This window comes from Copidosoma floridanum, unplaced genomic scaffold (genome assembly GCF_036245765.1).
Source record: "Copidosoma floridanum isolate Cflo_tuat_1 unplaced genomic scaffold, Cflo_Japanese_pri ptg000006l, whole genome shotgun sequence".
In the NCBI taxonomy this organism is placed as follows: domain Eukaryota; kingdom Metazoa; phylum Arthropoda; class Insecta; order Hymenoptera; family Encyrtidae; genus Copidosoma; species Copidosoma floridanum.
The window spans coordinates 15,026,032-15,048,876 of NW_028321883.1; the positions used below are offsets into that span (position 1 = coordinate 15,026,032).

Genomic DNA, 22,845 nt, shown 5'->3' on the forward strand with positions numbered 1-22,845 from the left:
TGAGATCCACAAGTTTTACGTTTAATTTTATAATCCAAAATATAAAACAATTAAGTCAGATTGAAAAAAAAAACTATATTTCGGCGATTTTTAAGCACTTTTTGGTTCACTGAACGTTTGGGTTACGTCCTGGATGGAAATGTTAAGTACGAAAAATTTATATTTCAATCATATTTACAATTTTATCTTTAACAGCAAATTTCGAAAATATCACGTAACAAAGTTATAGCCGAAAAACTGTTGTTTTTTTTTGTTTCACTGAAAGTACCATTTTAAAATGACTGCCATTTTTTTCTAAAACAGAAGACCTTGCTGACTTCAAACCATCACATTTAAAAATTTCAGCCCAATTCGACAAAAACTGCATGAATTGTAGTCAAAAAACTTGATAACGCCCATATCTACATCTACCCCTGACGTCGAATTCCACGATCCCAAATTTTTTTCAAGAAAAAAAAAGTTTTAAGAGTACTTACACTTTTCGCTATACATGGCAAAACTACAAGGCACTCCTGAGTATCAGTCGTACCTAAAAAATCTATAGTTTTTTATTATAAGTATTTTGACAAAGTGATTTGTTGCTCACAAATCCTATTTAAAAATAGTTTTTAAAAACCAAGAGTTAAAGACAGTATAAAAAAAGAAAGAAAATTTATGTATAAGAAAGCACACAAAGGGCTTTTTTAGGGTCTTTGTTTTTCCCCCCCACGCGCACAAGCATCAACCGTATTATTTGCCTTTGTGCCAATATTATTCATTGCTCGTTTGCAGCTGATTGATTCGTACGTATCAGCTCCCATTATTCCCAAAAGCATCGGGCCGGCGCAAAGGGAGAATCCACGCTGACCTTTCGGATCCCTTGATTTAATCCAATTTACTCCACGTCCGAGTGACTCGCGACCCGGTGCGTCCAGTCAACCTGACCATTTGTTGATCTCGTGATCAAACAGCCCTATACCTACCCCTCGACATGTGTACTGGATGTCTGCACTTTTCCTTTTTTATTTTCTTCACTTCCCTCTACCAATATAATGAGCTCTTCTCTTTGAAGCGAAAAATCCCGTCAAACGAGCTCCATCGTACATGTTTCCCGACTATTATTTACCACGTTCATGCATCGCACGTTTTCTTGATTTTTTTAACCGTTCGCTGCAATAATGACTCAAAAGCCCTATATTTTTGTAAAACATAACAGTGGATATCCGCGGTGCAAAGGACATTTTCCAAAGAGCAAAGGAGAAAGGGCCAATCGATCGATCTGCAGAGAAAAAAGGAAAATGTACCTTCATATAAGCGACTCTGAAGTCCGTTCTGCGATCATCATCGTCGAAAGAATCGATCGTCTTTTAGATGTCCTCCACACAACACATGGCAACTAGAAAAAGAGGGACAAGCCCTAGAAGACGGAGAAAAAGCCGGTGCTGCGGAGGTAACGTAATCGGAAAGTCCTTTATATCCGAGCAAACTAAGTTTCGAGGCAATTTGCGTGTCTCTTTGTGAGACAGAGATATAGAAAAGCGCCGGGCCCCTCCTCTACCGTCTCCAAACACAAGACCATGCTTTACGGGAGAAAAGAAGATTCTTTCGACTTTGCATAGCCCCTCTGCTTCTACCTCCTCATATAGGTACCAACAGAGAGAGAGAGAGAGAGAAAAACTGTCCGTCCGGAGATCGGAGGAAAGGTTGCCCTATACCTGTCCTCCTCCTACCTCCCACAATTCCCTCCAATTCTTTTCTCAAAACAAGTTGGTAAAATGCAATTTGTTCGCAGCGCAGCTTGACAAGTCCTCTGATCGCCCGCTTGCGTCCTCCTGTACACTTTCCTTCCCTCCTCTAGCCCCTTAAACTTCTATTATTCTTTGCAAAGCCTTCTTTCCCTCTCCTATTTTTTTATTTTTTACGCTTTTTCGAGGTCAAGAGATTCCGGGGAAAAAAGATCATTGCACTGTATTTTATTCTTTGGTCGGCTTTGGTGCGATATAACAACGGGTTCTTCCTTTCATTCGTCCTTTATATGATTCAGCAAAAGCTCAAACCAAATTATTAGTTAATTAGATCTACGAGCGCGCAATATGCGAACGCAATATACACGAAGCGAGAAACGAAGAGGCGACCTGCCGATTAGAAGGAAGCCCGGAGGATTCCTTTCGAGCCTCCCTGCGCTATTATGTGTGCCGACTGGCAATTTTCACTCCAGTCCGTATACGAGCTTCGAAACTAACGTGGCTGGGACAATTCCCGGGGATTACCGGGCTGATCCGCGTTTCTCTCGTTCGCTTCCGAAAATGAAATTTCACTCATTCCCTCCACCCCTACACCCTCCCCAGTTCCGCAGGAGGATGAGCACGATGGGTGCATAGGTGTAGCAGGGGTGGTGCGTCGTGGTCCCCGAATTTGTGCAAAGCGCATGGGCCTCCTTCAATTTTCTTGGGCGCGCTAGTGTGTGTACGTGGAAAGTCGCTGGGGACACTTTTTTCCCGAGTTCGCGCCACGGCATAATATTATTCCCGCCGCGACTACTCTGGCAGAGGATTTCTTTATTTCGGCTCTTCTTTCTTTTTCCCTTTTCTTTCTCTACGTTGTCTGGCTTTTCTCCTTTTTTTTTCCTCGTCGGGGCTTTGCTTGCACTATTACGTTCAAACCTGCAGCTTGTCAACTTTATCTCACGTGTCACGTGTTTCTTTTTTTATTGTTATTCTATTGTTTTATGCTGCGCTGAATAATAATATTTTTTTTTTCATTTTTTTTTTCTATACGACCTTGCAAGATGTAAACAATTTTACTCGGGAATTAAGAATAGCAGGAGATCTTTTGGTGAATTTCAAGGAGATATTCACGTGGAATGTTAATCTTGCGCTCGTGTAACATGCAAAGTTTACATCGTTTATTTGCATATTCATGTCTGACACATTTGAATGTGTCATTTGATCAGGAGATTCGTTGATTTATATGTATGCGATAGTGTATAAAGTTAGCTATGCCACCCTCGGTAAAAATTTAAAAAGGTTGAAAACCACAAAATTTGTTGAAACAAGCTGTTAAAAATAAGTTTTTTTTATTTTTTTTTTTTAAAGGTTTGTTTACATGATATGTTAAAATGAAACTTCCATTACTACGGTTGACGTACGCAAGAAGTACCGTCAATTTTGTAATAAAAATCACCTACCTAATAATATGAATTAGTATTAGGTTATTACGAATACCATTCATGATTTTGAGGAGAGTTATATGTAAGAAAGTATCTTGATTTATAATAATTATGTGTATACAAACAATTTTAAGTTTAACAGAATTTTCTCAAAGTTTATATTTGGCCAAAGATTGAAAAACTTTTTAGTAATTTGTACGAGATTTTCCGAAACTTTAGCCTTTTTTAACTCAATCTCAGCAATATAAAAAAAAAATTGAATTATCTTCTTAAACATTCGCAAAAATGCGATACTAAAAAAATGAAGATTGGAAAAGTCTTGGAAAACTGTGGCCAATCATAGACTATGACGAAGACTAGATAAACTTATTAATTTTCATACATAATTTAAGTTACTGGATAAAAGCTTTCAACAAATGAGTTACGTAGGACAAATAAGAGCAGACAAATTAGTTTTTTTAAAGTCATAACTAGCAAATGTCATGGAAAAGTAGAAATTTATTTGCCAAATGAAAATAAACAAAGATAAATATAAATGCATTACTCATTTTTGTACTTTATTCGGTTTTCCTCACGAGCAAAAAGTTTTCACAATGTTCAATGACACGGCAGTGAAAACCAATAATATGAAGATAACGTGGAATAGACTATCATTGTCGGTTTAAGTATATCAACATCAACATGTGTCAATCGTACTATTGCTTCAAAATAAATAATTTTTTAAAAAGTAAATGAATAATGCTTATTTTTACTTTGTCGGAGTTGATTTCTTCCACTATAAATACCGTCTCGACTTGAGAAAAGTCATCAGTCGAGTAAGTAAGTCTTAAGTCAAAAATTTAATCTACCAATAAGCTAACATCTCAACATGTTTTCTCGCTCCTTTGCAATCTTTGCCATGTTTGTGCTTTTGGTTGCTACTATGAACTTTGAAGTAGTATCAGCCAAATTCAAAACACTACGCCCACGAGTACGTCGCCAGGGAATTGTTCTGTTTATTTAATTACTTAAAATTAATATTTTTATGAAAATGGTAACAAATTAAAGTGTTACGTTAGGTTTTTTCTTAGGCAGCGTTTGGTAAGAAATTAGAAATGTGCTTTTTTCATTTCTAACTCAGATATTAAAAATTTCCGTTTACATATATATTTTAATGATATTAACTTTCAAATTTATTCGAAATGATTGCTTTTATTTTTTATAGTTTACCCTAAATAAATATATACATCTTTTATAGACCAAAGTAATAACAGCTTAAATAATTATTTGAATAAGCCAATCAATTAAGTCTTATCGTTGACTTGAGTTATTTTAATAATAAATTTTACCATTATTTTGTGTAAATTTTTGTTGCTCATAACCAACATATTATACATCGATTAATTATTGTCATCGCCACGAGTACTCTCGTGTAGAATTAGAATCATCGTTGCGGTCAATCTTGTAAGATCTTGCGACCGCGTGCGCACAAGCGACGGGTAACCAACGGTCATAGAAGTAAGTTAAGTTAAGAAAAAATATAAATTGTTATAATATTGTAATTGCGAATCTGAAACCTTATATAAATCACTAGGTAAGACATAACTTGGTTGTTGATTATATTTATTTTCTTATTCTTCACTTGAATTCCTTCAATTATCACGTAACGTAGCCCTCAATAATTCAACTTTACGTATCAATCAAGCTGCTCTACACCTTCCCGTACATAATGGCCAAAAAACACCACTCAAATATTTTTTGCAACATATTAAAAACAGTAGGTCCCTTATCTTAAATGCGGAAGAATCCATGTTTTTAAGAACAATCATTTCCAGACTAATGAGTATAGAGCAAGAAAGTATCTAGATGGATTAATATTAAATGCATTAGACGATTTCATAAACCATTTGAAAGCACATTTTTCCCTACAAAACTAACTCTGAATACATTACCGACACCAATAATTCTCAGATAAAACAGAGAGAAACTGTTCGCGATTTTCACGAGAGAATCTCCCAACTCTTAAATCAAGGTGCTAGAACAGTAAAAATAGAAGTCGTTTCAAATAATATTCCTGTACATCAACAGCCTGATTCAAAATTATATCTAGAAATTGTTGTCCGTGAAGCATTTATGCGAGGCCTACCCGATGGATTCAAGGCCAAAACGATGTAAAACCTTTGTTGGCACTTTACAGGTAGCTTAAGAAGCCGAAGAAGTAGGAAAAATATTATACCCCAATATTCACGCTACCACGTACCATCAGAATTTACATATGTACCTTGCTCAGCAGTTACACCCTACAGCAAGACAAAATGTATCAGTAGACCAACAAAGTAGACAAGAACATTCCTCATATTTTCAGCCCAGTCAAAACAATATGCAAGTTGAATATGGCGATTCCGACAAGTACAATCGCGATAATATATCACATTATTACAATCCTAATGACAAAAGTTTACTACAAATAAATATATATACGTCTTTTATAGCTGAAAGTAATAACAGCTTAAATAATTATTTAAATATACAAATCAATGAAGTTTTTTCGTTGTCTTGAAGTATTTTAATGATTACTTTAATATAGAATTTTACCAACATTTAGTATACATTTTCGTTGTAGTGTACATTTAGTTCATTCGCTCTGTGCACAAATCCATAGGTTTTGTGCTAATGTCGACTAATACACGTATTTTAAATGCGAATTGGATTTCGAAGTTTCACTTTTTGCAGGTTGTGCACGGAGCGAATAACCGACATTTCATACATCCATTGCCAAGTACTTGATGTATTACGAACGAATTTCTTCATCATTGATACATATTTTTTAGGGAAGTTTAGGAAGTGGCATTTGTGGAAGTGGTGGAATTACTGGATAAAAAAAATGAGCTGCCTAATGTATCGACAAAGTTACCATCAAATGTATAAATTCTTGATGTGTCAATCAATAGAACAGTCAATATAAAAATGTGTATCGTTTGGCAGACAATAACAGCAATTTTTTTTTTTACGTAAAAAAAATTTTGTGTACAAAAGCATAAATTACCCAGTATTTTTTAATATCTCCAAACCCTGCATGAAATCACTGAACTGATTTGTACGATTGTAGCTGCATCTAATGATAGTGAGGTAGGGGATTAAAAAATCAAACATCCATCGAACAAAAAGTACTTACGTTGTGAGTACAGGAAATTATTATATTTGTGAGTACAGGAAATTAATATCTTTTGTGTGTAATTGTATTGAAATATTTTTGCATAATAAAAGTCGGAAAAAGGAAGGCACCAAGCAAACAGAAAAGGTGTCAGTCGCAAAAATTGGCGAACACGCTGTCGAAAGAGGTGGGGGCGCGAGAGCTAAGATCCAAACAATTTCGTCTTCTTCGTCTCCGACTCAATTCGTCGTCCTCCCCCGAGAACTGACAGTGCAGCAGCGGCAGACGCAAAAGTCTCGAGCAAGGAAGTAGTTGCGCGCAAGGAAGCAAGCAAGCCCAAGAGGAGGAGGATAGGAAGAAAAGTCTAAGCGTTTTCAAAGTAATGATGTAGACACCTGTTTCTCATTTATTTTTCGCTCGGATTCAGCGTCCGTCAGCCGCGACTCTTCCGCCGCGTGTTTCTATTACTCCACCCACGCTGCACTGTACTCTCTTAAACCTCGACTACTCCATCCCCAGCCCTGCCCTCGCTCTCATTCTCCCTCGCTCCTGATGTGAAGGAAAAAAAAAAGTTCGGTCTTCCCCTCTTCCCCATCAGTCCTAGAAAAAATTGCTTTCAGCTTGGACGGGAATGGAGTTTGCTATCCTACGCGTTATCTCCGTGACGATGATTTACGTTGCAAAAATTGTTACTACCCCTTGGAATACCTTTTTTCTTAAGCCTCCGAACAGTAGAGTCATCCTGCCCCGAGTTTAGTGACAGGTATAAAAATACAAGTCAAATCCAATGAACCGGAGCAAACCAAAACCAAACCATTGACATTCGGAACGGGTTAACGCCGATCGGCCGATTTCCACTCAAGGATTATTTGGACAAATCGGGAGGGGCCAACCCCCAACTATGGCCACCAGCATGTATGCACGCACACACGCGCGTGTGTACAGGACCATAGAACAAGAGAGATGGGCAGGGGGAGAGTAAACGCTGATTAGCATGCCAGCATGTCGAGATAAGCGGCCTAGCAGTGGACGAGATGATATAGTCGAGGTGCTGTATACGGTCACGTTGTACACCAACGCCTCCCTCGCCCTCTGATGTGTACAGTGCCCGCGCGATAACGTTGTTCCACCGCGGCTGGGGGTATATCTCGCGCGCCTATGCGGCTGGTCCTCTCTAGTGCTATACGAGCCGATCTATTGCTCTGGAAACGGAAGATAGCCGTGTGTACTGGCTAAGCGCAACCGATCCACTCGCAGGATAATAGCCGATACGTTTCGTTACTTCGGAGTAGGAAATTTTTCTTCCTGTCCGGACGATACGTTTGTCTTTTTTGGGACTCTGGTATTAACGTCAATCGCGAGTATCACAATTGTTGAGTTCACACAACTCGTTGTTTCTGCTGATTTATTTTTCCAAACACGTAATCCATCGAACGGGTATTTTGCGGGGACCTGATAAATCGAACGATAGTGTTGATGATTCAGCGACTACCCGTTTCTGGGAACCAAAGAGCTTTGCGCGTCTGGTAAGTGCATTTATCTCCTCTCGGTCTTTCACGGGGGGCAGTCCTTTGTTACTCTTTGAGTTTTTGTCTTTCAATTGTTGCGGAAAGAAAGGACGCGGTGGCCAGCTTCGCACGCTGAATCTCGATATTCCAGAGAAAAGTAGACTAGTGCAACTCGTACACACTTTCATGATCTTAAAGAACAATCTGCCATTACCGGGCGTTTGTTGGACATGGCGCCTTTGTATCGGAGAAGTTTGCAGTTGACCTGCACAGGATTTTTAAGATTTTTTTTTTCCACTGCCGTTTGATCAATAAAACATCATTACATTATCTATTACCGATACGTAGTTTTAAACCATCAAGTAGAAAACAAGCATTTTCTACCAAAGATTAATCAAAAACTAGCATTCCCTCGATGACTGTCAACAATTCGAGCAAAGTATAATCCGAGAGCATTCCCGACCTTTTATCTCTTTAAATCGTCACGAGTTTTCCTTTAACCCTTTTGAGGTGAAACCTCTTCGTGATATCACCTGACGTCAACTCCAAGACTCCATGCTCACCCGGGTATTCGTCTTTTGTTTTCTATACCACATTGTTTTTTTATTACATTGTTTTTTGACATTTTTCTTTTCCATTGTAACAAATTATCGAGCTGCGAGTTGAAAAAAATGGATCTCGTTTCCAGTGACATTATTTTCCACTGTTGGTGCAAATGGAGCTTTTTGTTGAGTGTTTCATTCAAACGAACAATTAAAGATCGTTGCTATACACCACCAGCCCTGGTTTTACAAGATTGTGCTTCTTTCTACTCTTTTTTTATCCTCCTTCTGTGATTACTTCTATTTGTTTTTTTTTCTTTCGGCAGCACCATTGTTGGTCTGCTTAATTTTCCCCTAATTAAATTTTATCCTTACGCTTTTGCCAATAGTGCACGTCTCGCTGAATCCTCCCGGCCGTTCGAATTCATTAACTTTGTAGTACGTTGGAAAGTTGCGTCGGAAAAGGGCTTCCCTGAAAAATTTGTGCCTCTCGTCCTCCTTTTCGTGTTATTTTTGTTGTTGGATAAAATACATGGACAGGGATTTTAATGAGGGATGGACTCCTGACGAACGAAAGAGGGGAATCCTAATTTGATGAAAATGCTGATTGAGGAAGAGTCTCTGTGAATGAAAAGGAGATCCTTGCACCGTTGTGCTCGATTTTTACACTTGTTTGTTTTGTTTTCTTAATGAAAATGCTCGCGCACGAAGCGTCTTTCTTAAAATAGTGAAATTCACAAATAGTATGAAGTAAATATAATATAAAAAAACATCTTTTTTTTAATTTTTGGCTGAAGAACCGAAGAAAATATTTACCAAGTATTACGTATCACTATAAATATTCGCCGCCAAAAAGCACATGCGGAAAGCTTCGTAATCAATTTCTCTATCTTCCCCTCAATACTCGATATTCTCCTTCTACATGGCTACAATAAACCCCCGAGTCCATAACCATCAAATAAATAACATAATTCCGAGTCTTTCTCTTTTGTCCATACAATCCTCATTATCGTAATGGCTCACAGATCTTACGAAACAACGCACGAATCATTTATAAGTTGAATATATATACATAAACAGTGAAACTTTTTCCTTGAATGACAAACAGAATATTTATATTTTTCTGTCTATCGGCACATTATCGTGGTCCATAGTGATTTCTAAGACTCGATTGGGAAGATAAATTCGATCCAGATATACGTAGGTACTGTACATCATGAAACAACAGCTGATTTCGGCATCCCTTGCAGGGAATGATCCCAAGTTCTTTAGACTAAATTTTTTATTATACACTCCAGGCTTATGCTGATAATATGTCTTTGTAAAATTACTCACCTACATTTTAAATAACACATTTATAAACGTAATTATGCTTAAAAAAACATTCATTACTGTATGATACAATGTAAAAAATCCTACATTAATATGTATTAAGCAGTAATCAGGAGAATGCTGGTACCATTACAAGCCTCGAGACACCCGGGCAAAATTGACCGCGTCAAAATTGACAATCACTCCCGCGCGCAGCAACGAATCCAACGACGCATCGACGTGGGCAGCGATCCGCAACTTCAGCGCATATATAGTGCAACTATACCCAGAGCTACGATGACGCGGTGTAAGAAAGTTTAACGATCTCGACAATACTACCGCCACAATGGGTATAAGAGCAATTCGATCGTAATGGTGGTCACAAGGAGAGCCTCCTCTGTCGCTAATTCCGCGCTTTCATATACAGAGAACAGAGAGCTGAAATGTATGGACGGAGAGGAGGGGGCGTTCGGAAAATTTTGCCCAGCAGAGGTGGTGCACGCCAAAGTTAGCTTCCGGACCGTAGTTCTGACAAAGGGAGCCGGGGAGTAACTGCACGATGTGCTCATACATGTGTATGGCTTCTGCGAATGAAAAGAGGGACGGAAGTGTACTGCAGCCCGGTATTAGGCGCTTAAACTTCGGGACAAGCCTGTTCGCGCAAACTCGTTGTTGGTCTGCTCCTGTACTCTAGCAGTGGTGAACGTAGTATTTTAAGCCCGAATGGGTATACCTACCCTGCGCTTGTACTTGCGACTCGTGCGTGTGGAATATTTTTTACTCTTTAACGTGTAATCTTTTGCCGTGTGCATATATACTGCCAAATGAAAGTTTCGGATGGCATTGCCACTGGAAATTCGCTTTCACGTAACTTTTGATGCTACTCCCGGACTTTTTTTTTCATTTAGTAGCCAAGTTGGATTAAATGAAATATGAATACATAAAAATGGTCCTATCGTAACTATAAAGATTGAATTTTTTTGCTGTGTAATCTTCACGTTTTCACGCAAAGGATTTTAGATACCTGAATTTTTTTTAAGTAAAAAACCACGTTAGATAAATAGAAATTCAAAGAATCACATTCGGCACACTGCATATTATTTTTTTTACTTGTACGGTATGCTGAAAATGTCATTTTGCGTAACGTTAGTCAAAGTCTTTCTAAATTTCCATTATTTGCTAATGATTACTTTACAACTTTGTCAATAAATATACTTTCGGGAAAATGGTTTTTCGAAAAGTAAGCAATACAATTTACCACCGTATGAATTCACAGCAAATTCCATTGGCAATTTACAGTCGCGCATTTGACTTTTATCAGCAGCAGCAGCAGAGCAAGTCAGCAGTGAAAAAGCCCTTTCAGCAGGGTTGCTGTCTGACTACAACTCTGCCTTTCAGCTTCCAAAAAATGTAAATACTCTGGGGCTTTTTGAAACATATTTTCTTAAAAAAATAAACTGTTCCATCGATGCATGTACAGTTGCCTAGCAGCAGCAGCGGAAGTGGTGGCAGTCAACGTATTGTCAGCCAAAAAAGGGTCGGAGGCCAGCCCGAGCTTTGGCCTGCCAATGTATATGCTTTACCACCGTAGACACGCACTACACATGTACATGTTGTGTGTGGGTGGTAGAAAATAGCTTTATACACATGGTACCAGTGCCAGAGACAGAGTGCTACCATTAGATGTACTCTCCTAATGGGACGAATGGATTTTTTTTCTTTTTTAATCGGACCATGGGCTATTACAAGCCTCTGACGTATACATGGATGCGTTCCGTATGATAATGCCAGGTGATTTTTATCCCGTTCGAGTATTTTTTTTTTCTTTTTTTGTTAAGAAAATGAATGAAAATGAAAACCCATTGTCAAAATTACTTTAAAGATTCTAAAAGGTCCATAAAACTCGAGAAATATTTGGTCTAAGTTACACACCACCTTATTTGTTACTAACAAGAAAAAGGTCTACTTTTAATTTAACCATTTAAAATTGAGACAAAAGTTGAAATATTGAATTTATTTGATATAAGATAATTTTTAGTACTCAATTGAGAGAGTTAACATTATTTTTACACGTATAAAGCCGCTTTAAGAAATAAAACCCGTGAAAAAAACTTGCTCTCCTAACTACTTCTAATTTTTTTTTACTGCTTTGCAAATGTTCTTATCTTGCACTATCGCAGTTATATGGAATAATGATGCCTAATTTAAAACTATTAGAAGCATAGTTTTTTTTACAATCATTTTATTTACCTTTCCCTAAAACCATACTTACTTAATTGACTATAAGATCATTTAACAGTTTAACACAAATTTTCTTTGTTTAATAAAAATTCCAATTATCAAAAACGCAACTAAAAATACATTTAATGGTAAAGAAAAAAATTTAACTGTAAAAAAGGGATCGTTTGTTATAAAAACTATTACGTATGTATGTAATTTAAAACAAAATCAGGTTCTATATTGAAGTATTAGTAATAACAAAAAAAAAATAATAATAATAAGAACAATAGTAATTGTGATAATTATTTTATTTTCAAAAATGTGCAGGATAATTGACTCCCCTCACATACACACCAAAAATTAGAGGAGTTTAATTGTCTAGATTGGCTGCACTTGCAGCACCGGTGTTGGTTACATTGTTAATCCAGGAAAAGTAAAACAAAACGTTGGTGAAAATATCCTTATGCATAGTACTGAGTCCAATCAACAAATTTTGCTTCTCGTTTTCCATGACTAAAATGTCGCTTTCAAAAGACTAAAAAAACATAAAATTTTATAAACAAGTCGTTCAAGTTGTACTCGAGTAAAACAAACGCATCAATATTTACCCAGTCTTCTATAATTTGGGCACAAAATCGCCTTGGTTGCAACATCATACGAATCGAGCTGAACGACTGCAGCCTTTGCTCACAATCCTCAACGTTCAGAGCATCGAGAATGACTAATGATTGGTTGATGTGTCGGATGTTTTTGTATCGATAGCCAATCATGAAAACATCATAATACGCCATGTCATCGAATGCGTTCCGATTCAGATTTGCGAATTTGTCGATGTGTACTCTTCTTGTTAGTTCCAAGATAGCTATGTCATTTGAGTAACATCTAAAAAAATTAATTATTTTGACATAGAAAATTAAACTTGTTGAGAATTATTCATTACAGTGTAAATAAATTTTTACTCAGGATTGTATTCTTCGTGAATGGTGACATTGTTGATGGGAATACTATTGGTGCCATTTAATAGAAGGCCATGAAGAGCAACCCTGTACTCAATCTTATTGGGGAAGTACATGCATCGAGCACTCGTCAAGACATAGTTTTCTTTAATAAGTACACCCGTACACCGGAATCGGTAGCGAGAATTACGGAAGCGCCTACCCGCCATCTACTGGCAAGTTTGCTTGCTTGCTTGCTTGCTTGATAGGCCTGAAATAGGCAACAAGGCAACGTATCTTGCTTGCCTTGCTGAGCTGTGCAGTAAAAACCTGACCCGACACACGTGTTTTTTTTTCGTTTATTAACAAAAGTGTGTAATCAATCAAATTATTAAAGTTAAAACAGGTAAATATTATAATTTATATATAATTTGAATCAAGTTCCTCGAAACAACTTTTGAACTTTGTTATTAATGTATAGAAGCTAGGAAATAAATGCACCGGTAAAAATGGAAGACGTGGAAGACAAAGAGAACAAAATTGAAATTGTTTACAAAAATGAAAGCAAGTTTTTATTCATCACCGATAGAAAACTTGCTAAAAGTATTTTACAAGAGTATTATCCAAAAGGTGGAATGTTAACCTATAAAGTTGTCGGTGAAACTTTCATGCTTGTTTGTGATGAAGCATTTATATACTTGAAACCAAACATAAATAAATATGAGTACAATCTGAAAGAAGGTATTTAAATTATTTAAATAATTTTTATTCATTACACAATCATAACTCTGTAAAGTCATATACATCCTTTGATTTTTAGACGATATGCGTATTACAGCTGTCAAAAATCCAATAAAGGAACCAAGTGGAAGATTTTTGGAAATCTTAGAAAAAATTGGTGGCAGCGTCAAAGACTGTGATAATAAGCCCACAACTAAGGTTACTTGATTTTTTAAATAATTTATTACTATATTTATATTTATATACGTATGAAAAAACATTTTATCGCATAGATTCTAGCACAAAAGGTCATGAATAAAAAACAAGAAGTAGCACTCAAAAAACTCACTCCATCAAAAAAGGAACTTAAAAGAAATGTACACCTCAGTTGGAAACATCGATATGTAAATTCGATTAAGTACGAATTTATGGGAGCACAAATAGGTAAAAAAATGATCATCCAACTAGATGGCAACGTAAATTATTCTGTTGAAGAATTAAAAGTTCTTTTAATGTCAAAATATGTTGATGACAAAAACCGATGGTATTTTGAAAATTCATCATTAGAAATCGGTACTATTGAAGGTATACCTATACTGCATTTTATTGATGCTCAAAACAATCTCTGCACATTTTGGAAATTTAGTACATATCTCAGAAATGCCGCACACCATTTAAATATTTGCCTGTTGACGACAGAATTACAAATACAAACTTTAGCTAAACGCTTTACATCTACGGAACCTTCAAAATTTGTTTTTGATATTACTTCTGATAAGGTTCCATGCAAAAAAATAGCAACTGCGAATCAGAGCAATCATGTTGTAAATGAAAATTCGAAGATTAAAGAGAAAACCATCACTGAGAGCCCTATAGTAGATAATACTGATAGTGAGTTGCAAAATGACAGAACTGTAGAGCATTCGACATCCAGTATAATTGCATTACCTTCATGCAGTGATCTATTAAAAAATTATGAAGCTTTAAACGAAAAAAAAAAATCCAAAACGACCGTTTCTCCTATTAATAACGACTCTTTGTATAATGTTGATAATAAGGGTAGTTCATCAGAACATCATTCAGATAAAATTTTTACTACTCCTACTGTGCCCTTGAAAAAAAAGCCAAAGATTTCTGGATTTTCATTTACAATTCCACAAATTGACGAAAGTGAACTAACTTTTTTGAATGAAATTGGACGAGGAGCTCAAGGTATCGTGCGCAAAGGAAAGTATTTGTTCAATGATGTAGCCATAAAAACAATGCAACGAGGAACCAGAGATAAATTTATTATCAAGGAACTGAAACTCTTAGAGAAGGTACGTCATCCTGGTGTTATTAATGTACAGGCATTCAGTTACACTCCGATGCAATTTCACATTGTCACAGACTTCTTTGAGTCATTTTCTTTATTTGACGCTATTTTTAATGATCAAGTTAAGAAAGAATACGATTTATCAACTGAAAACAAAAAGTACATAGCTGCACAAATATGTTCTGCATTGGCCTACTTGCATTATCAGCCTTCACCAATTATTCACAGGGATATTAAGCCAGGAAATATCTTGGTGGCTAAAAATTATAAAACAAAGTTGTGTGACCTAGGTCTTGGAAAATGTTGGGATTTAGATAATAATCTAAATTCTACGTGTGTTGGCACCCTTAGAGGTACATTAGTATTTATGTCTCCAGAAGCAATATTGGATAGAAAAGAAGCAACTACGTACTCCGATATCTGGGCTTTGGGGTGTACTCTTGTAGAATTATTCAGTGAAAAAGAAATGTGGCATGAAAAGCAGATTTTAGATATTTTATCAATTGTGATGATTTTTCAAAAAAGCACCATTCCAAAATTTATCAATATCCCAACATTTTTAAAACCAATGCTACAATCGTGTTTTAGTTATGAACCAAATAAAAGGCCAGAAATAAGTATGTTACTCAAATTATTTCAAAGCAGTAGTTAAATTATAACTTACACTATGTGTGTAGATTTTTTTTTGGCTCTTGTTTTTTTGTTAATATCGTTTATCGTATTTATTAAAAAGAATGTGATTACTTTTAGATTATTAATAGGTGACCAACACAGTCCTTAAATTATGCTATATTAAATGTGTAAATGCTTGTAACGAATATGTGATGCACGAACTTTTACATAATAGTAATTTATTAAAATTTAAGACTTTTGTGAATCTGAGTACCTGTTATTAGAGTAGTGCACTAAGCCCTTTACAATGTTGATCAAAAATAAAAATGTTATTGTAAAGGGATGAAAGAATTACGATGTAAGCTTTATAATGAAATAAATATGGTTTTTTTATGACAAACTTGTTTTATTGTTAAATTATAATGTACAAAATGAAACTTATATCTGTTGATTACGAAACTGTCTTAAATTGCTGTATTGCTAATTTTTTGCGCCTTCAAGATACTGATTGGTATTTATCTTTGTAAAAAAAAAAAAAAAAAAAATTCAGTGGCATCATTAAGATTAATGAAAAATTATTACAAAACAAAAAAAAAATTTCAAGGGTCAAGGGCCCTTTATTGACGTCTTATATAAAAGTTTGTGGCTAAACATTTGTTGATTTTAATATTCATAGTTATCTATAATATTAGTTATATACAAGTACATATCATAAGCTTCTTCAGTACAAGTTGGGACTATGGGTCCAGGCATTATCATTTTAACTAGTTCTTCAAAGTCACTGGAGTACAATTTGCTCTCAACACAATAATCATTTAAAAGTACTCTAACGTGTTCCAGATTAACAGGTTTTTTACAATCTGAAGCGTTAAAGTTGTTTGGAGAGTGAAACATTTCATTGGGTATTCCACTGGCAATATTTCTGGAGTTCTGCTTTCTCATTCGGTGCTGATTCCATTCCTTTTTGGTTTTTATTATATCTGCCTGTATGAGTGGTCCAAAGCAGTAACGAAGAGATTCAATATGAATCGGATTGCCTATGTTTAATGTTCTATCCGATTCCATTGATTTAAAAAGGTTTATGTAAAAATCCTCTAAGTGTTGTCTAAACTGTCGCCAATAACTTTCTATGCGTTGATTTTGAGTACTTTTACCTCGGAGAAAACTTTTATGTCCAGCAAAATCATCTTCATGGTAATATCTCAAGCATTTTTGGAAGTCTTCCATCAGCACAGCTTCTGTACCATTGTCAGTCCTGATAATGGTTGGTAGAAATTTCACTTTTTGTATATATTTTAAAAAATAGTATCCTATTACAGCTGGATTGTTGTTGGAAGTACCAACCTCAAGCCACAAAATCTGGAATGATTTAAGCAAATTAAGTAAAAAAACAAAATTATTAAACATTTATTTGTAAGATATACAGCTTATATTACTTTCCTGGAAAATCCATCAATGCATCCATAGATTGCAAAACCAAACCTTTTTAATTTGTCATGCCCATCAGCATGCCAAACAAAATTAGGCCCAGGAACTGAATATACTCGTCTTTTTAACTTATATCTGCATCTATTTTCAACACCTTCAGGATCCATTTTCTTCAGGAGTTGCAAGACTGTCTTCTGTTTAGCTGTCAGATTGTATGTTGATCGTAGCTTTATCCACAAGGCTCTGTAGCCTAAATTGAAGCCACTTCCTTCAAGCTCAAGAAAAATTGCAAGCACAATCTGAATGATTGAACTTTCTGTTATGTTTCTTTTTCGCAGGTTCCATTTGCGTAGCAATCTTTCGAAAGTTCTGAGAGACATGGTGACACCGTACTTATTTTCTAGTTTTTCCAGAATTACCTTGTAGGAGTAGTTCTTTTTAATATACTTTTTGATTACGCTGTGAATAACTACTCTATCTGCATCAACCTACAATATGAATCAAATTTAATTTGGTCAACTTAAATGGTAAATCATTTTATCAATGTTTAGAGTTTTAAATAACATACCGAACTATTCAAAACTTGTTGAATGTTATAAAAGTATGTGTTAATTTTAGGGTGTAAACATACTTGCTGTCCATCATCATAATGAAGCATGAAAACTTCATCAGCAACTTTGTACGTTAAATAACCATATTTCGGAAAGTATTCTTGTAAAACGCTTTTAGCAATTTTTCTGTCGGTGACCATTATAAACTTGCTTTCATGTTTATAAATAATTTCTACTTTGTCTTCCATATTTTTATTTTCCGACCTATACACTTATTTTCTCGTTCCTGTGGATTCATAACATTATTCAAAACTTTTGAACCTGTTTTTATAAACAATTATAAACTATTTACCGGTCTTAGATGTTATTATTTGATTCAAAAGTTTTGTTTGTAAGCAAAAACAAAAAAAACACGCGTTAGGTTAGATTTCTGCTTGCACAGCTGGGCAAGCAATCAAGATGCGTTGCCTATATCAGGCCTATCAAGCAAGCAAGCAAGCAAGCAAACTTGCCAGTAGATGGCGGGTAGGCGCTTCCGTAGAGAATATCTAAATGATTGATTGGTATCTCTCTCAATACTTGCGTGGTATAAGAATCGTTTTTCCACAGTATTCTCTCCGTGAACCTTTAAGACTGATCAAATAAAAGGATTTCATAGATTTGTAAAAAGTACTATGTAGTCATATTATAAAGTTATTTGATATGTTTAAATGGTTATTAACTTTAGTTGCGTCGAAGCTAAATTTGAATTAACACACAATAATGTTTGAAAGAGCAATTGAGCTTCCGTTTGTTTTATGAAAAATTAGCCTTATCAAAAATTGCTCTAGTTAATTTAAAGCTTTTTGAGATACCACTTTATTAATACCTATGCATTAAAAAGTTGACACTGCTAAAAGTCTTAGGAGTTTTTTAATTTATAATGTTATTTATAGAATACGACTGATGTAAGCTTAAAGTAGTACTGTCGTATAGGTGAGGCGTGCGAGAGAGATAGAGATATACGACTTTTAGGTTATGAATCTCCTATACGTACAATTGATATCTAAGACCAATACGAGCTGTTGTGAATATCATTTAGTTACTTTCAGTACAGCAATACTTAACCAATTTAAATTTTTTATGGAAATATCATTATAGTCTTATAACTGTCACTATTAATTAAAATCTTTTATTATTTAATGACAAACTTGTAGGTCAATTTAAAATGAAATCTAAACTTCAACGATATCCTCTGAAAGATTAAGTTAAAATTATGATTTTTTTTTTATCATTTCTCGTTCTGAAGGAACCCTCAGGTCTTGAAACTTTACAGTAAGTATTCGTGTACTCAAATCAACTCAACGTAAATATTTAATAAACATCTTTCAGGTTAATTTTTATAGGACAATCCTATTTAAAAGTGAAAATGTTAGTAGAGAAAAATAACAAATAAATCGATCAGGTAGGTTACAAAAAATATTTAGGCACGTGTTTTTTTATACAAACAAAAACTGTCTAAGATAGATTGTTTTCAAGTGGCCCGATTAACAACGAGGCATCATCAAAGTAACGTTTATGCATTACAATATACCGATTTCACCACAATTTAACGTTGCTACATGCTTTGAGCAGTTTTATCGTTTTATTTACGTAAGTTATCGTTCATGTCGAAAAAAAGTCGTGTCTCAAACTTTTTGATAATCTACCTGACCGATCCAGTCGAAATCAAAAATATTTTGTGTTCTTTCTTATTTTTTAGCTTCAAGAATGATTATTTTAATGGTAATGCAAAAAGAAGAATCAAATTTCATTTACATTTTAAGTATTTGTTACACAGAATATATAATTGAAACAAAAAGTACTCACCTAGAGTCGCCAAAACCGTGACAAGAATTTGAAGAAGAACCATTTTCAAAACTTTTGACTGCCTACTTAACACATACTAAACATAATAGATTGTGTTTACAAGTGTCTAGAACGCTTGCCTTATCAACTCATCACCAAGTATTTCGAGAGAGGAAGAAGCTCACGTAGTGCTCATTGTTCACGTTCTAAGCAGCACCATTAGTGATAAGCGCCATGTAAACTGGGCATCAATGATAACAGCACATATCATACTGACCCTAGCGCATCGTTCATGGCAACAATAAGTGTTTTTGAAACGTATATAGAAGGTTGCAACTTACTTTTTAGGCACGACTGATACTCAGGAGTGCCTCAAAGTTTTGCCAGAGCAAAAAGTGTAAGTATCCTTGAAACTTATTGTTTTTGTGTCAAAAAAATTGCGATCGCAGACTTCGACGTCAGGGGTGAATGTAAGGCGTAATCAAGCTGTTTGATTAACTGCATTTCTGCATGAATTTAGCTACTTGTTGTTTGTTCCACAATTGTTTAAAATAACTACGAGAGCTATAGCAAAAATATAGTTTATGCATAATTTCGTTTTTTATTTTTACTATTCACTCTTTTATTTTATTTGTTTTAGCTTTTTCAATATGAGTCTACTGTCTAATTACTATCTACTGTATGTAGTGTAATTTTATTATAAAATCCATAAACAAACACAAATGAGAACATACATTTGATTTTATGTCCTCATTCTTCCTCAGTGCCTTAATATGACACGATTTTTTGGTTTCATCTAAAGTATTTTGGTATTGTTATAACGGATTTTTTTTTAATTTTCCGCTTCAAACAATAAAGATAACAAAGTACTTTAACTTTAAAGTAAGAAACATGTATTAGTGAACTAAAAATTTAAATTACATAGTTTAGTATATTTATAGTTAGACAATACATGTGTTATTAATTAACTCTATTCAAGATGCGTTTCTCTGATAAAGTGTTCCTCGACAATGTATGCTAAGTTTAAAAAACTGCATGAACCAATCGAAAAAGGATGAAAAATAGCGGAAAAGAGCAAAGTTGTACATCTACAAAATTTTTAATGTTTACCTGATGTATTTGAAAAAAAATTATTCTATATGTATAAAAATGCAAGTGCAATGTATTAGCAGTATATGTGTCACCTTTAGCTGATCACACCATATGCATTTGGTAAACGCAGTTTACAAATATGTATCAGTACGATAAAAATACATAAATACACATATACAATTCTTTCCCTTCCTCCACCCAAAGTACGAACATTTAATTTTGTATTTTAGAGTTTAAAGTGTATCATGAGATCTCAAGTAAATGTATTTACTGTCTCTTTGATAAATGTTTTATTATTAAGAATGTTTTATTTATGAGATAGACGATTAAAGCAACAACACTTACGTAGAGTCACCAAAAATGCAACGATAATTTTAGAGAGAACCATCTTGAGGTAGAGACGACTTCATGATGTTAAATTTTACAAATTATGGTTTCAATTTATACCTAACTCAGCTCACAACTCAGTATGCCCAATTTACCTTATCTATCTATGAGTAATCGTTAGATGAAAGGGCTGACTAAACGAGTGACACAGAACTATGGGCAATAATGGCTATCGCTAATTGTTTAAATACCCTTACTCATCGGAATTGAAGAAAGTGTTGCTTTTCACGCAACGTTACACACAACTTTAATTGGTTCAAGACATTTTTCGCATACTAATCCCTAGTCTCAAGGTATGAGAGTTCATAATTTTTATACGTAGTGTTTTTATATATCTCGCTGGACAAGAAAAACTTTACTTCTTTACCTTTATCTGCAAATTCATAAACATGTACAAAAGTAATTTTGCAATTTAGTCGTGGGAGAATCGCTATTTCAAACGAAGTTTAATTGAATTGTAGATGAAGGGAATCAACTTCGGTTACTTTAAAATACTTAACCTTTTAAGGTAGTTCTTTTATGAAATAACTACGAACGGAATCAAATAATACTGTGAGGAATTCTTTACGAAGTTACAATATACCACCTATTGAAATTTTACAGTGGCTTGACGAATGTAAACACAAGGAAATGATGAATAAAAAGTAAATTCTAAACATGTGCTCTTATGGCAACTAAGCATTTTTTTACTGAAAGTTGTAGCCTAATTAATTAATTACTAAACATAATTAAGTAAATAACTGACACAATAAAGCTTATGCAATTCTAAACATACTGCTATCTCGAAATATATGTGTTCATGGACTTAATCAAAAGATATTAAAGATACATTTTGATTTGCCACGTTAAAAGCATAGGTGAGCATCAAATGCTGGTAAACAAGTACTTAATCAGATTAAATGAACAATATTTACAAATAACTGTTGGAAATTTAAGCAACTTAAATAAATATCAATTTGATAGTCGCACCTCTAACGCGGAAATCATAAAAGAACCACCTTAAATTTAGTATAAAAAAATACGGTATACTTTATTTTAGCTCAATCAAACGTACATTAGATGTTTTACTTAGCTTGAACATTGGTTATGCATCCATCTACATAAATATTATAATACACAATATCGATATATTATCTTGGCTGCATCTCGAACTGACCTCACAAGTATTTTGTTCGAAAATTCTTAATTCAATAATAGCGGTCAAACTTTGTTTCCTGTATACGAAAGCATAGAGTTTCCCTGCGAAGCAATCGTGCCAAAAACGATCTCGTAAAATGAACTAAAAAGCGACTCTTCGCAACCCTGTAGATAACACCCCAGGCTGCACTCGATCGGGGGGGGGGGGGCATAACAATTATTAGCACCTGGAGGAGGGAGGGACCAGCAGCTACTCCTGAAATTGGCTCAATAATATGCATACGGACCCATTTCCATTACATTAACGCGTACACGGTAGCAGCAGCCCAGCGCCGGGAAAGGCAAACGATCCGGAAATAAACCGGCCAACGCGGCCGAGGACCGGGGATACATATTATATGGACGTTGCTCGGAAACTTGACCGTCTGGAATCGCGCCAAATGGACATCTGCATAGCACAGACAGCACGTATACGTATATATATGTATATAGGTATTGGCAGGGAACGCCATCACTGGCAAGACGTCAATTTGCGCGTGCACATGTACAACATATATTACAGCGTCTTTTATTCCTCCTCCGTTGTGTCCGTACCGGGGGATTTCTAAAGATGAGCGCACACACGGCTATCGAGATTCAATAAAACAATTACGTGGAAAATTCTCTTAACTACGCGACCGAGCCGTTCCCGAGCATCGCAATTAAAAGCACTCGCGGAGTAGAAATGAGGCTTGATTAACGCGCAAAGTGCCAAAATCAAAAACGCAATACCCCAACGAGCTTTGAATGGCGGGGCGAGCACAGCAGTGCAAATACAGCCTATTCCGTGTCGTTCGCAGAATAATAGCTCGAACAAAAGGTGGCTCCGCGCAGCTCCGGCCGTAAAATCTCAGCGCGCAACGGCTTCGTTATCTCTTCCTTTCTTTTCTCGAGCTCGTCTTCGTATCTCCGTGTACATACAGAGGCAGACGCTTGGGGA

The 22,845-nt window shown here is 35.4% G+C and overlaps 3 protein-coding genes across 3 annotated transcripts; 1 reads left to right on the forward strand and 2 right to left on the reverse strand.

The window, feature by feature from the left end:
* Positions 1 to 12,189: 12,189 nt before the first annotated feature.
* Positions 12,190 to 12,999, reverse strand: LOC149375548 (uncharacterized). Its single transcript, XM_089598667.1, has 3 exons — positions 12,822 to 12,999; positions 12,471 to 12,744; positions 12,190 to 12,397 (listed from the first exon to the last, which is right to left on the reverse strand). The coding sequence occupies exons 1-3, from the start codon at positions 12,932 to 12,934 to the stop codon at positions 12,233 to 12,235; spliced, it is 552 nt and encodes a 183-aa protein (XP_089454793.1). The 5' UTR covers positions 12,935 to 12,999; the 3' UTR covers positions 12,190 to 12,232.
* A 121-nt stretch (positions 13,000 to 13,120) lies between these two features.
* LOC106638548 (uncharacterized) lies at positions 13,121 to 15,484 on the forward strand. Its single transcript, XM_089598737.1, has 6 exons — positions 13,121 to 13,203; positions 13,279 to 13,538; positions 13,618 to 13,736; positions 13,811 to 14,408; positions 14,955 to 15,300; positions 15,421 to 15,484. Exons 2-6 carry the CDS (start codon positions 13,307 to 13,309, stop codon positions 15,482 to 15,484), a joined length of 1,359 nt encoding a protein of 452 aa, XP_089454863.1. The 5' UTR covers positions 13,121 to 13,203; positions 13,279 to 13,306.
* Positions 15,485 to 16,107: 623 nt separating this feature from the next.
* LOC149375549 (uncharacterized) lies at positions 16,108 to 17,623 on the reverse strand. Its single transcript, XM_089598738.1, has 3 exons — positions 17,441 to 17,623; positions 16,881 to 17,360; positions 16,108 to 16,803 (listed from the first exon to the last, which is right to left on the reverse strand). Exons 1-3 carry the CDS (start codon positions 17,621 to 17,623, stop codon positions 16,108 to 16,110), a joined length of 1,359 nt encoding a protein of 452 aa, XP_089454864.1.
* Positions 17,624 to 22,845: the final 5,222 nt, after the last annotated feature.